Genomic DNA, 14,012 nt, shown 5'->3' on the forward strand with positions numbered 1-14,012 from the left:
AAAGTGAGGCTTGATTCACAAATCATCCCCAAGAGAGCAAGTTCTTCTTGGGTCTTAAATCCAAAAAATTAGGGAGTTCCATGATGATATCACACATCATATTAGTGTGGGATGGATGAAATGGAGGCGCACCTTCAGAGTCTTATGTGATAAAAAGGTTCCACCAAAACTTAAAGGTAAGTTCTACAGAGAGGTGCTTAGACCAACTTTGTTATATAGGGCAAAGTGTTGGCCAATCAAAAACTCACATATTTAGAATGCAAGCTGCGAAAATAAGGATGTTGAGATGGATGAAGGAGAGAAGATTAAGAATGAGGATATCCAGGATAGAGTAAGAGTGACCTCTGTGGTGGACAAGATGAGGAAAGAAAGATTGAGATTATTTGGACATGTATAGATGAGATGCGCAGATGCCCAAGTAAAGAGGTGTGAGAGGTTGGAATGATGGGTATGAAGAGAGGTAGAGGTAGGCCAAAAAAGTATTGAAAAGAGATAGTTAGACAAGACATGACACAACTTTAGTTTGCCAAGTACATGACCTTAGATCGAAGGGTACGAAGGTCACAAATTAGGATATATGGTTAGTATGTAGTAGAGCTGACTCGCTTTTCACCAGATTTAGGCTTGTGGGATCTTGAGAACATCACGTTTGTCGTAGTATTAGCCTTATGCATCTAATTTCTTTTAGTTACCATATTATTTTGTTGTTGTTATTGTTTCTTTTTCCTGGATGCTCTCAATGACTTTCCTTATTATTTGATATTGTATTTCTTCATTATCGTATCCTTTTTTCGTGAATATTTTGATTTGCAACACATAAGCCAATAATTTTTTGAAAACAATCTCTTTATTTTTGTGAGGTAAAGATAATATCTGCATACATTATACCATTCTCATATCCTAGATTGTATTGAGTATGTTGGTGTTTGAAACAAGGAAAAATTACTAGAAAAACCATTTTTTAATAAATCATTACTGATTTTAGTGATACTTTTTATTTATTACCATTTATAGCAATATATAACAATATTATGATATATCTACTATGTATTAAAAGTGAATTATGCATGCAATATAAATGTATTATAAATGTTTTAAAATATATTATACTTGTTTGGTAAGAAATTGACACAATGTATTATAAGTGTATTAAAGTATGTGATAAATTAAGTATCCATGAATAAAACTTGTATTATATGAGTTTTATAAATTATTCTCGCTAATATGTATTAAAATTGTATTATAAGTGTTTAGTGAAAAAAAAATATTATTGATATAAATAGTAAATATTTTCTTAATGTTGTACATTTATGTAAATTTCCCTTGAAACAAATAAGGAATGAAATGTCCATTTAACCTTTTAAAGTTATATTTATGTTCTAATAATTGCCTACATTATATATAGCATTATGATTCAAATCTCAACAAGTGCATTCACATTTTTATCATTCTCTATAGTAATGGGTCCACCTTTCCCCAAAACAGAAAGTTAAAATTAAAAAAATAAAAAAGAAAAAGAAAAAAAAAAGCTCCACTGTTCCACAGAGGTCAGTTCTCCCACTCTAGCTGTGTTACATATACCAAAAAAAAAAAACAATAGAAAAATAATAGAATGAAATTTCATATTCAAAAATCAAAACCCTTCTCCTAAGTCTTCTCTATGTATTCCACTCTTCTCCAAATAAAATTACTTCTTTCCCTCTCTCCTCCCTTTTTCTCTCTAAACATATAGATAGATACAGTAAAAACATATATTTATATATATATAAGATATATAGGAATTTGTGGGGTTGGTGGGGGTGGTGAAGAAGAAGATGAGTAGCAACAACAGTGGAGTTGGTGGAGGTGGAGCTAGGGTTTCAATCCCAAGCAGTGTGAAGAAAACGATCCAAAACATAAAGGAGATCACTGGGATTCACAGTGACGATGAGATATATGCAATGCTCAAGGAATGTTCTATGGATCCCAATGAGACTGCACAAAAACTCCTTTATCAGGGTCAGTCAGTATGATCTTCCTTTCATTTGGGATCTCTTCATTTTACTATATACACCACATATTTTTGTTTGATGTATTTCTTCTTTCACTTTTCTTTATTTTCTTGCCTTTTCTGTTCTTGTTGCATCACTTTCATACTAATTTGGTCACTTCTTAATTTGGTTTTTAGTGGTGGACTTTATCAGGCCTGATAAAATTTTCTGTGTAAAAAACAATGTCTTTAATTTGTTTTGGTGCTCAATGCAGCTTTCACAGAATCCACTTTTGTTTTGAAAGGACAGCTTCACTCTCCCAGTTTTTTTTTTTTTTGGCTGCATTTACATGGACAGAACCTCTAGTTTTAGAGAACCCTGAATTTGCCTTAAAAATTGATTTTTTTAGTATTGGAATGAATTGAGACACCACAACAAATGGCCAGAAAGGATTCATATAGCAGTACCAATAAACTATGTTGCTCGGACTCTCCAAAGTTGCACTACTTTTGAAGAATCCGACACGAACCCAGTGACGTTTTTGAAGAGTCCAAGCAACATAGCCAACAACTTAACGAAAAATAGAAAGAGTCGGTCCCAACTAGTTTGAGATTGAGGACCGAGTTGATTGGTGATATATATTCCATTTTTGTTTATGATGACATTTTGTAGTTATCGAGAAGTTTTGTTTTGATGAAGTTTGTTATCGAGAAGTTTTAGTCAAACTTCTCATCCTCTATTTGGTGCACGGCGGAGTTGTTAATGTATTTTGTATTTGATAGTAACAAAGCAATTAATATGGCTGTCGGTTCTTCTTTCTTGTTTTCTTCGTTACATTTATGATGGTTGGTTCGGATGCCTTCTTTAAAAGAATTCTAAACCTTCAAATTATAGGAGCATAAAATTTTGCTTCTGCATCTTCTTGGTTTGCTGATTTTTATATAATTTTATATGTGCATCAGTAACCTAGGGATTTCTTGGTAACAAGACTTATGGGCAATTTGCATGTGTGCACGTAAAAGATGCATAGATTGGTCTTGTTTATGGGTTCTCGTATTTTCTATTTTGATATTCTGTGAGATTAGTTCTTTTTAAAACTACAGCCCATGTGTATTTTCCCAGCCAAGAACTTCTCATTGTTATTCTTCCTAGCTATTGCAATATAAAATTTATTTTCTCCTTACTCATCTAGTTGAGGGGTTATTTACAGATACATTCCACGAAGTAAAAAGGAAACGTGACAGAAGAAGAGAGGTATGATTAGCTACTGATTTGCATGTTTACAATGCTCTCTACAAAGACCCATAGGGCATTGATGTTTTCTGGGTGGGGGATTTGCAAAATAAGGTCTCAGCTGATTCTAGGTGCCCAAAGAGCTTAATGTAGTGCACGCATATATTGACAAGTAATTATACAGGTTGATGCAGATTCATGAAATCAACATTGAACGTAGGGTGGCAGAGCAATTTATTGCCCGACACTAGAAAGAATGTAATGAACCATCTCAACAGACCTCTTGCTAAGATAATGCTGTTCAGCATCTGTTAATGCCTTCTCTATTCAACCACTGTCATCTAAGTTTCAACTTATCTGGTTGATTTGCTGAAGAACATCAAGTACTTCTATGATGCATAGAATGTCTATTTGGTTTAATCAACCTGATTAATGCAGTAAAAGAGGGAATGTGCAAATAGGCATGAGCACCTTGGTTGAATTGATTCCTTTTTAGGTCATAAAAAAAATATATATATAAAAAAAAAAGTATGTCAAGTGAGTTTCTTTTCCCCGTAGAACTCCATGCTATAATTCAACTCATGGCCTTTCACATGCTGTTTCTGTATTGTTATTACTTAATTTGCCTTTTTGCAGAATTTGAACAAGGAGTCTGCTGAGCCAAAGTGGAAACCAGCTAAGCAGGGAAGGGGGAACAAGGGGAGTCGGGGAAACTTCACTTCTCGCCATGTGTCACTTGGTAAACATCCATTTGTTATTATTTTCTCTGACTTGTAATAGCTTATGCTGCCAAAGCCGAACCTGGTGATTTCATATTTGTCATTTTCCTGATATCTTGATTTTAGTGTTCTTTTTAATTGCTTGACCTAGTTTCCTTGTTTTTCTCCATTCTCCCTTTTTGCCAAATGACAAAGGGCTGGCATCTCTAAGAATTCAAATTATTACTACTTTATGTAATTGTGATCTTGATGCTGCTTCTAATCAACAGTCACAAAATTTGCCCGATATGTAAAAGTAAATTACAAGTTGCTCCAAAGTTATAACTAATTCATATATTTTTTTTAAAATGTCTTTGCACTAGCCACACAGTAACAAAGGGATTGATATTCTGTCTTTGTGGCCACACGTAGACTTTCAACAATTAATGTAACTTATTGAAACCTTTTCCTTTAACTTGGGATCTTTTGGTTTGAGTCTTATGAGCCCCTCTTTCCCTATCCATTCATAATTGGTGTGTATGTGCTTGGTCAGATGCTGGTGGTGGAAGGAACTCTAGACCTGATAAGGAAAATGGAGCCAGTCATGTTTCTGGAAAGAGTGTCAATCCATCTTCTGTGCCTACTGTTGAGGGGAAGAATACTTCAAGGTGTTATTCATGTTTCTGGATTTTGCTCTGTCTGTGTGCATTACGACATATGGATGCTCCTTGAATTGCCAGTGTTATACCTCTTCAGATTACAAAACATGGTTTATTGTTTTCTTTGCATGGTTTGGTTTCAACTATTTTTGTAGCCTAATTCTGTTTCTCTCTTTTCAGCTCATCAAGTGTCAGAGCCAATGGGCCTGGTATTGTAGCTTTTGGGAGTAACAGTGTTTTACCTGATGCACATGCATCAGCAGGAAGAGGGATTAAGCAATCTGAACCCACTGCAGGTGCTGGCTCTATTAAGTCAGAGGAACCTCTGCAATCTCCAAGTCATGATGCGAACAGAAGCCCTAGAGTGTCTGCAGCAACCATGGATATGCTTGGACAGAAGATACCAAACTCCAGCAACTCTTCAACATCCTTTTCTTCACCACCTTCTTCAGGAGCTTATTTTTCAGCGTCTGATCCTGTTCTTTTGCCATCTCATGATTCACGACTCCCTGGTGCAGTAGGGACAATTCGAAGAGAAGTCAGTATCCAGCGTGCTCCATTTGAACATCTTCCTACCAGCTCTAACGGGAGCAAGACAGCCACTGGTAAGCCTATGAAAACTTGTCTGGAAATTTGTCCTTATTTTCGACAGTCTTGATATTGTTGTATCATCATCAATTTATTGTCATTGTTTGGGTGGTGGGGTCATCCAGTTAATGAAGCTCATGTATTTGTTTCTGCCTATGTTTGGATAGAGGTTTCTGACTCTAGAAGTTCAACTGAGCAAGTAAACATGTCAAGCAAATTCCTGGGGTCCGGAAAAAATCAGCTTCCGGAGTCCCCACAAAGTGCTTCTTCGGCTCAGGGTGTTTCTTCTCTTAGTAGGCCTACATCTAATTACAACAACCGATCACCACTGGTTGGGCCACAAAAAGGTATAGTATTAAAACATGTTCCATACCCTAATACGTTAGTATATTGTTTTCTTTCCCCCTCCTCGAAAGATTCTTTTAATTGATATTGCTGCTGCAATTGTTACCAATGGTGCTTACTTGATGATTGAGTTGTGGACGAATTTAAGTTGTGGTATTCAGGAGGCTTAAAGGATATGAATGGTGCAGAAATTTTAGTAGATACAAACCTAAGGGAGAAAGTGGTAAAGGTTAAGCGGGTCAATGAAGGGATGATGGCGATCAAGCTAGTCGTTGGAGGGTTTACTTTGAATGTCATTAGTGCATACGTGCCGCAAGAGGGCTTGGACGAGGAGGCCAAGAAGCGATTTTGGGAGGATTTGGACAAGGTGGTGAGAAATATATCGCACTCTGAGAAGCTCTTCATTGGTGGAGACTTCAATGGCCATATCAGGGCAACTTCTAGTGATTTTGACGATGTGCATGGTTTTTTTTGTTTTGGCGATAGATATGAGAGATGGTGCTTTGCTTTTGGATTTTGCTAAAGCTTTTGAGGTGGTGATAGCCAATTTGAGCTTTCCACCGAAGGAGGATCACTTGGTAACCTTTCGTAATCCGTTGGCTAAGACGCAAATAGATTACTTACTCCTTAAGAAGGCGGATATAGGCCTTTGTAAGACTGCAAGGTTATTTCTAGTGAGAATCTAATCATCCAACATAAGCTCTTGTCCATGGACTTGGAGATCAAGAGAAAGAGGAGAAAAGGATTTAGTATAATTGGTCGAGGATCAAAAGCTTATAGGAGGAAGGCTCGAGACTTGGATCAAGTGCAGTGTATATGTATAAAGGACGAGAAAGGAAAAGTATTGCTGGAAGAGGTACTTATTAGAAGGAGATGACATACTTACTTCCATAAACTCTTGAATGAAGAGGGGGACCAGGACATTGTATTGGGTAATTTGGAGCACTCTGAGAGACACCAGGATTTTGGGTACCTTAGGTCTATTAAGGTTAAGGAGGTTAAAGGTGTCCTTCAGAGAATGTGCATGGGAAGAGCAACCGAGCATGATGAGATTTTGGTAGAGTTCTGGAAGAGCTCAGGCAGGTCTTGAGGGGATGATTCTCTTGCGGGAGATTGGAAGACTCGAGATCTGGATCAAGTGAAGTGTATCAAGGATGAGAAAGGAAAAGTATTGGTGGAAGAGGCACTTATTAAAAGGAGATGACATGCTTACTTTTATATTTTTGAACGAAGAAGGGGACAAGGACTTTGTATTAGGTAATTTGGAGCACACTCCGAGAGACCATGATTTTGGGTACTGTAGCTATATTGAGGTTAAAGAGGTTAAATGTGTCCTTCAGAGAATGTGCAGGGGAAGAGCAGCCGGGCAAGATGGGATTTTGGTGGAGTTCTGGAAGAGCTCAGGTAGGTCTTGAGGGGATGATTCGCTTGTTTAATGTCATTTTCAAGACAACAAGAATGCTCGAAGAATGGAGGTGTAGTAGGATGATCCCTCTATACAAGAACAAGGGTGACACCCGAAACTGCAGTAAGCTGCTACGCCACAAGTGTTATCAAAAGCAAAAAACTCAAAAGATCTCTAAGGTCAGTTGTGATCCAATTATCAGTATTTCATGAGAAGACCAAGTACATTGATATTGATTGACATTATGCATCAAATACTATATTTCATGAGAAGACTAAGCACATTGAGATTGACTGTCAATGTTGTGAAGTCAAGTGATCAACTTGCAGATATCTCACCAAGTCCCTCATCAGTCCTCGTATTAATTACATTTGTAACAAGCTAGGGACATATGAATTGTATGCACTAGCTTGAGGGGGAGTGTTAGAATAGAAATAGATATATACAATCCTACTTAGAGTAGGAATAGAAATAGGAATATTAATAGGAATAGAAATAGTAAATAGTATCCTACTTGGTAAAGGATTATATTGTAGTGTCTATAAATAGGTTCTCTGTGTAATAATATAGAGACACAATTCAATGTTTTCCTTATATTTCTCACACTTTTCATTTCCACTACAGCTGGTCCTGGTATGGAATGGAAGCCAAAGCCTACAAACAATAATATTGCTCAGATTTCTGTTACATCTGCTGCTGGTTCATCTGATGTTTCTACAGTTTCTACTGAAGTCAATGCTGAACTGCAGCCTCCAGGTGTCGATGTTGAAACAAAGGAAGGGACTTTGGAACTGCAGCAGAAGTTAGAAAAATCACACATTTCAGATATTCAGCATGTCATTATCCCTAACCACCTTCATGTGCCCGAGGCTGAAAAACTTGGTTTCTGTTTTGGAAGTTTTGAAGCTAGCCTGGGTTTAGGCATCAGCGTTAACAATGCCGCTGAGAGTGAAAAGACTCCATCACTCTCTGGAACTTCTGAGGGTATTGAAGAAACAACAAATGATCAGTTTTCGAGGTCTGTCATCTCACTTCTTGCTTCCCTCGATTGGCCTGCGACTTGTGAAAGCGTTTTGATTGCTCTCCTTTTAGCCGAGGAATCAAGGATTAGGATAATAGTATCAGTATATTTCACCTGTCTAATTTAATTAACGTGGGATTATTTGGAATGTCCTGTTTTTGTTGTTTTATATGATACCACGTATAGGAGAGAAGTGCATACAATTAATTGATGGATGCCAACCTATATACATGACCTTACAAAAAATACCTTATGCATTATAGTGGGTATGAGGGAATGGTTTGTCTGGAAGTCCAGTTTTCAGTAATACTAAAGTGGATATCCAAATAATATATTTTTGAATATTTTAAAGATTGAAAAATTTTAGTTGCTGAAATTGTTCAGTGATACTTTGTTCATTCTCTTGATTCTCATTGCTCAGTTTTCAATTAGACAGTTGCCAGCTGCATGTCGTTTTGGCAAGGGCTTAGGAAACATTCCAAAAACTAAAACTAAAACCAAGAGCTGTTTGATTTGAAAAAAAATTGAAACCAACTTGGTCTGGTTTTCGAAAACCGAAAGCCGATGATTAATCTTTTTCCTAAGCAAAATTTTGACTTTGAAACCAATCTTCCAAACCAACCCTTACCCAAACATAACAACTTTCTTCCATAACCTTAGGGCTACTTTATTTTATTGAATATCTGTTACCTTCTGAAAAAAACAACTTTCATCCATAACCATTGCCGATTAATTTCTTGTGAAATCAAACCCAAAAACCAATTCCAAATGTGTGGTCTTTTTCCATCTTCTGCACTGACCTTGTTTTCTTTTTTAAAGCAATTTGGACTACATTTGGAAAAAGTGGAAAAAGTTTTGAGATTATTTTTTCAGAAAAAAATAGCTTGTTGAAATTGAGATGTGTTGGTAGGTATAGCTTCTATGAGAAAAAATATTGTGGAAGTGAGTGCTCTGTGAGTAGAAGAAGAGTTTTTTAAAAGTAATATGTAAAATTCTTCTTTGAAATACACCCTCAAACTGCAACTTCAGGAAAACAGTTTGTGGATTTCTTTTTGTAAAACCTACTTCACAATTTAAACAAGTATGAATTAATTCTTTTCCACAAATTTTGAGGATAAATTTCTCGGACAGAAGCCAGTAATTCTATATTTTAGAAAAATCTTCTAGAAGATTGAGACCTAAAATATCTGATTCAAAATGTCTTTCTTCTTTTAGCTTCTAAGCGCCTCCCCTATTTCAAATATTTTTTGTGGATATGAACTTGTTTCCTTTAGCCTTATAGTTTATATCTTGATGGTATCTTTGATGTAACACTTGACTGATGCATGATTAGATATATACTTCATTTGTAGCATGTTCACATGTTAACGTTTACATTCTTATGAGTGAATGCAGTGATCAAAATCCATCAACAACTGCAGAGGGTGCAGATTGTTCTGATCAATCTCCGCCATCAGGTGGGCAGGAGAATTTGTCTGCAAAGCCAGAAGATGTCTCATCCTCTATTCCCGAGTACAGTGAATCTAAGCAAGAGACTCTGCAAGGTGTTCATCAGTATTCAGTTGTTCAAACGTCCCCGAACTATAGTTTTGGTTTTCTGCCACCAACATTAGGCAGCCAGCTTGCACCTTTTGAAATCTCTGAATCACAGTCTCGTGACGTTTCTCGTCTTCCAAACTTTGTCGTAAGCCTTCATTCTCTGATGTTCTTTTTCCATATTCTGTGATTTTATTGGTTCTGAAGCTTCAAATTTTTAATTTTGGTATAGAAAGTTGCAAGTTTGCAAGTAAATATCCATAGTTAGATGCACACCTTGTTGTAGACTTATAATGTGTTGTCATTGTTGGTTTCACCTCTCTTGTGAGTGGCAAGGTCCTAGAATCTCATGCTTTGGCTAATTGTTCTGGGGTCTATGCTAATGTTGAATGTAGGAACTATCTGACAGTAAATAGTAAATATTGTTGTTCGGGATGATTTGACATATTCCAAGAAGTTTGCGGCCATGTGGAATCGATACATAACTGATTCATGAAAATTTAGTTCTCATAATCAAGAATTGTTAAAACGAACCATTTTTTCCTCTAGGTTCAGCAACCAATTGACCCAACAAGCTACTATGCCCAGTACTACCGCTCCAGTGCTGATGGTGATGGCCGCATTTCACCTTTTCATTCAGCGGGAGTTTCTACCAAGTACAACGGCAATGTCGCAGTTGTGCCTTCACAAACTTCTCAGTCTGCTCAAGAGGTTTGAAAGTACTCTATTGAGTAGTATGTTCTATCGTTTGTATTAATCTATGCAGGAAAATATTTGGGGGTGGGGGGGGTGGGGGTGGGGGTATTATGCACTCGATACCTTCTCCCAATGCGTCTCTTTCCCTTCATTGCATCAACAGAATTTAGTCTCTTGTACAGTAATGAATTCCTCTGCTCTGTTTTCATAACTTGTCCATCAATTAGTTTCCTTTATTATTGATGTTTTCTAGCCTATACAGAAGGTTTGTATTTCTGCTGAAGACCTTAAAATCTCTCTTCACCCTATGAGTTCGTGGAAGTCATAATTATTATCATGGTTGCGGTTCAGCAGGATTCAGTTCAATGTCTTAGTTCGTTGATTCTTTAGCTTGATGTAATGGGAACAACAGCTTTTTATGTGAAGTTATATGATTACTGATTAGTGTACTTCAAGAAATTTGTTATAAAAAATAGATATTTCTAGAGTAATATAAAGTCCTTCTAATAAACTGTACATTATTTCCATAGTGTAGTGAACACTATCCAAATCTTTTGGAATTGCATTCTTAGAAACTTGAGTGACATTTTTGAGCAAATGTTTTCCAAGTTCCGTAAGTGTATTAGATTCTTACTATGCTGTTCAATGTTGATATTTTACCAATTTTCCATTCACCAGAAGATTCATGCTAAATGGTATGGGTTCTTCCATTATGGTGCAGTGAACCACCTACTAGTAAATCTATTTAAGATAACTTTTGAGAATCTGCAGTAAAGTCATGTGGGTGGTGCTAGCAGACCCTTCTGTATTTATGACTGAACAAACTTTATTTTATTTCTTCTGGTGGATTTCATGCCTTCATACACTTTACAGAAGTATACCACGTGTATTTGTTAATAATTTTCACAGAACAATAGTTTAATTTTTGGGTCAGTTGTTTGATTTACAACTTGCTAACTTCAGCTAATCTCAGCAGTAAGGTACTCCTTGTTGATATGCATTTCAAATGATTTGCAGGGAGGAAACGCTCCAACATCACTTGCATCTCAAGCTGCTGGGCTTATGCAGAGTTCAGCAGCTGTAACTCAGCAATCTCTCCCTGTATTTCGACAAGCTACAGGGATGCATCTGCCTCATTATCCTCCAAATTATATCCCATATGCTCACTACTTCTCTCCATATTATGTTCCACCAACAGCCATCCATCAATTCTTAAGCAATGGTGCATTTCCCCAGCAACCTCAGGCTGGTAGTGTGTATCCACCTCCACCAGCCGCTGCTCCCAGATACTCACTTTCACCATATAGGCCAGGAGCTAATGTAGGAAACTCAGCTCACATTGGAGTTCCGGGGACGTATGGGCCATATGGATCCTCTACATCCAACTATATCCCTAGTTCAACTACAGGAGGTGGAAACCCTGCTTCTAATGAGGATCTTTCTGCTTCTTCCTTCAAGGATAGCCAACAACAGGTTGGTCTTGTGTTTAATTTAAATTTATATTGATGTTATCTTTTTCACTACTGAAACATTTGCTTGACATTATTCAGATCATCTCTAATCTTTTTGAATGGTGAACAAAGGAGATTGTATAATGATGAAAGATCACCCCCTAAGATCAGCAGCAAGGGGTTGCTATCCCAAAAACAAAGGAGAAAGAGAAATGAATAATAGGGTCTATATTGATTTACCCCTAGTGAGAAGATATGATTCTAACCTTGCCAGTAAAGTGAAGAAAACCATATGAAAATTTTCCATTATATCAGAACTCGAAATTCTTTGAGCAGAATGATAAGGGCCTTAAAACTGATGAAACTAGTTCTAAATTTCTAATTGATAATTATATGATTATTAAGCCGTATACTATATGATAACTATACAGATTCATTTGTATATTGTCTACAACGACAGTATGTATGCTGGAGAAACTTTGGTGCTGATGGATCTGGGCCTTGGGTTTGTTGGGGTGGTGGGGTGGTGGATGGTCTTGTGTGTTTATGAGGTTAGACATTGTACTCAAGAAATCTTGAGGCTATGTCTGCTCTTTTAAAGCACCTCCAAAATACTTCCAAACTCTCCTCCCCCTGCCCTTGGACTCATCTGCTGCAGACCCTGATTCTTTTAATTTTTTGCTGATATATTGGAGAAGCCATATTGATACCTGGAGCTTTCTGTGAATGTCTGTATCTCTCAGGGGAAACTGCACTAGTATTTACATTTGTTATTATCTTTTTACTTTTTTGAGTGATCAGCAGTGTGCACTTTAATATAGTTATAGTAAAGAGCTAATTATACTCTGGCTTGCATTTATATTTTCTTTTGCAGTTTTCAGAGTTTTACATGTAACATGCGTGTGTTCTATACTATATGCATGTATGTATATATATATTTGCTTTGTATGGTGGTCCGCTTTTGTGGAAGTTCCAAGGGCTATTACTCACTTGTAGGGTTGTGTATACTTTGCCACCATTTAAAAAATTTCTTTTTCTATTTTCAAGGTTGTGGCAAACTAGAAATTGTGTTGCATGGCAGTCCTTTCGAGAAAATTTCTAGGATCTGCTGTTCTTGATCTTGTGTCAAGTAATTTTCCTTTCGGACACCTTTGCTATTGAGTGGGACAACCTGATGGTTATTGGGCTCGTACACTGAAATTGAAATGGCATGTTCCTCTTGTCTGTCTGGAAAGGCTTCTTTTTTGAAACTGACATATTTACTTTTATTTCTAAATAATGAGTGAGCTTCTACTATGATTTGTTCTTCTGACCTTTTGTGTGGTAAACTGTTTTCTACACTTTTTGCTTTGAGTTTTGTATCATCTAAATAATTTAACGTGTAATCTTGATACTATGTCCAATTCTTATAAAGGTATCCAAATTTATAGATGATTATTCTGATCGTTATGTAAGGCCTGATCCCATAGGTCTCTCTTGGCTGTGTTTATCATCTTTTTTGGGTTTGTACTTTATTTATGTGACTTAAAGGTATGAACAATTTTGTTGTTGCAGAGTGAGGGCTCAGGTGTGTGGGTTACTCCAGGTCGAGATTTATCCAGTTTGCAAGCAAGTTCTTTTTATAATCTACCCCAGGGTCAAGTGGCTTTTACTCCCACACAACCTGGTCATGGAAACATTGCTGGTCTTTATCACCCAGCACAACCAGTGACAGCACAGACTGTTCACCCACTTATGCAACAGTCGCAGACGATGTCTGGTCCAATTGATATGGTTGGACCCACAGTCACTGTCTATCAGCAACCTCAACATTCACAAATTAACTGGCCGAGCAGCTACTAAGGAGCTGGTCCTGCCATTTGTAAACCGGAAAGAAAATGAAATTCTTGATTACAATGGTCACAATTAGTTTGGAGACGGAGGAAATATCCAGCACGTGCCTAAAAGACAATCACTATGCAGGTTGACTGTAAATCTATTAGAAATGCCCCTCCCTGAAAAAAAGAAAAAAGAAAAAAAAGATGTCTTGCTTGGGATTGAGTATTCAAAGGGTAAAACCTCCTGTAACGAATAGTGACAGCCTTTAGTTTGAGGTATAAGCAAATCAGTTTTCCGTTGCATTTTGTTAGCCTTACGATAGTTTTCAGTTTTAACTCCTCTTTTTGTTCTTTTTTTCACAATTCTTTCCTATATATCCTTCTTTTGGTAGGTTAGGACAGTTTAAAGCAATGAGGGGTTTAGGGGATTTTCATAATTTTTCTTGCCCTTTTTGCTTCCAATCTTCTTAATCTGTAAAGTAAGTTTTGACATTTAAAAGGGGTGTACTTGGACTGTTGTTATTGGTGCTTGGCACAAGCCAGATGCTGATTCAGTTTTGCATGTGGGGTAAATTGATTTTATGCAGTTTTTC

At 36.9% G+C, this 14,012-nt stretch overlaps 1 protein-coding gene across 4 annotated transcripts; it reads left to right on the forward strand.

The window, feature by feature from the left end:
* Positions 1-1,646: 1,646 nt before the first annotated feature.
* Positions 1,647-13,720, forward strand: LOC129880622 (GBF-interacting protein 1-like). Of its 4 annotated transcripts, none has more exons than XM_055954734.1 (11): positions 1,647-1,998; positions 3,181-3,224; positions 3,840-3,942; positions 4,455-4,569; positions 4,741-5,165; positions 5,316-5,495; positions 7,523-7,916; positions 9,315-9,603; positions 10,005-10,166; positions 11,169-11,624; positions 11,702-12,006. In XM_055954734.1, the coding sequence occupies exons 1-11, from the start codon at positions 1,815-1,817 to the stop codon at positions 11,726-11,728; spliced, it is 2,379 nt and encodes a 792-aa protein (XP_055810709.1). In that variant the 5' UTR covers positions 1,647-1,814; the 3' UTR covers positions 11,729-12,006. The 4 variants fall into 4 exon arrangements, with proteins under 4 accessions (XP_055810709.1, XP_055810707.1, XP_055810705.1 ...); XM_055954730.1 differs by lacking the exon at positions 11,702-12,006 and adding an exon at positions 13,157-13,720 and having other exon boundaries at positions 1,651-1,998; XM_055954732.1 differs by lacking the exons at positions 10,005-10,166; positions 11,702-12,006 and adding an exon at positions 13,157-13,720 and having other exon boundaries at positions 1,649-1,998.
* The last annotated feature ends 292 nt before the right edge of the window (positions 13,721-14,012 follow it).

This window comes from Solanum dulcamara, chromosome 2 (genome assembly GCF_947179165.1).
Source record: "Solanum dulcamara chromosome 2, daSolDulc1.2, whole genome shotgun sequence".
Classification (NCBI taxonomy): Eukaryota; Viridiplantae; Streptophyta; class Magnoliopsida; order Solanales; family Solanaceae; genus Solanum; species Solanum dulcamara.

Bases quoted from the DNA above. Each gene is read 5' to 3' on its own strand.
- LOC129880622 (XM_055954730.1), top strand. From the start codon at position 1,815: ATGAGTAGCAACAACAGTGGAGTTGGTGGAGGTGGAGCTAGGGTTTCA. The intron at 1,999-3,180 runs GTCAGTCAGTAT...GGTTATTTACAG, and splicing joins ACAAAAACTCCTTTATCAGG to ATACATTCCACGAAGTAAAA. The intron at 5,496-7,522 runs GTATAGTATTAA...TTTCCACTACAG, and splicing joins ACTGGTTGGGCCACAAAAAG to CTGGTCCTGGTATGGAATGG.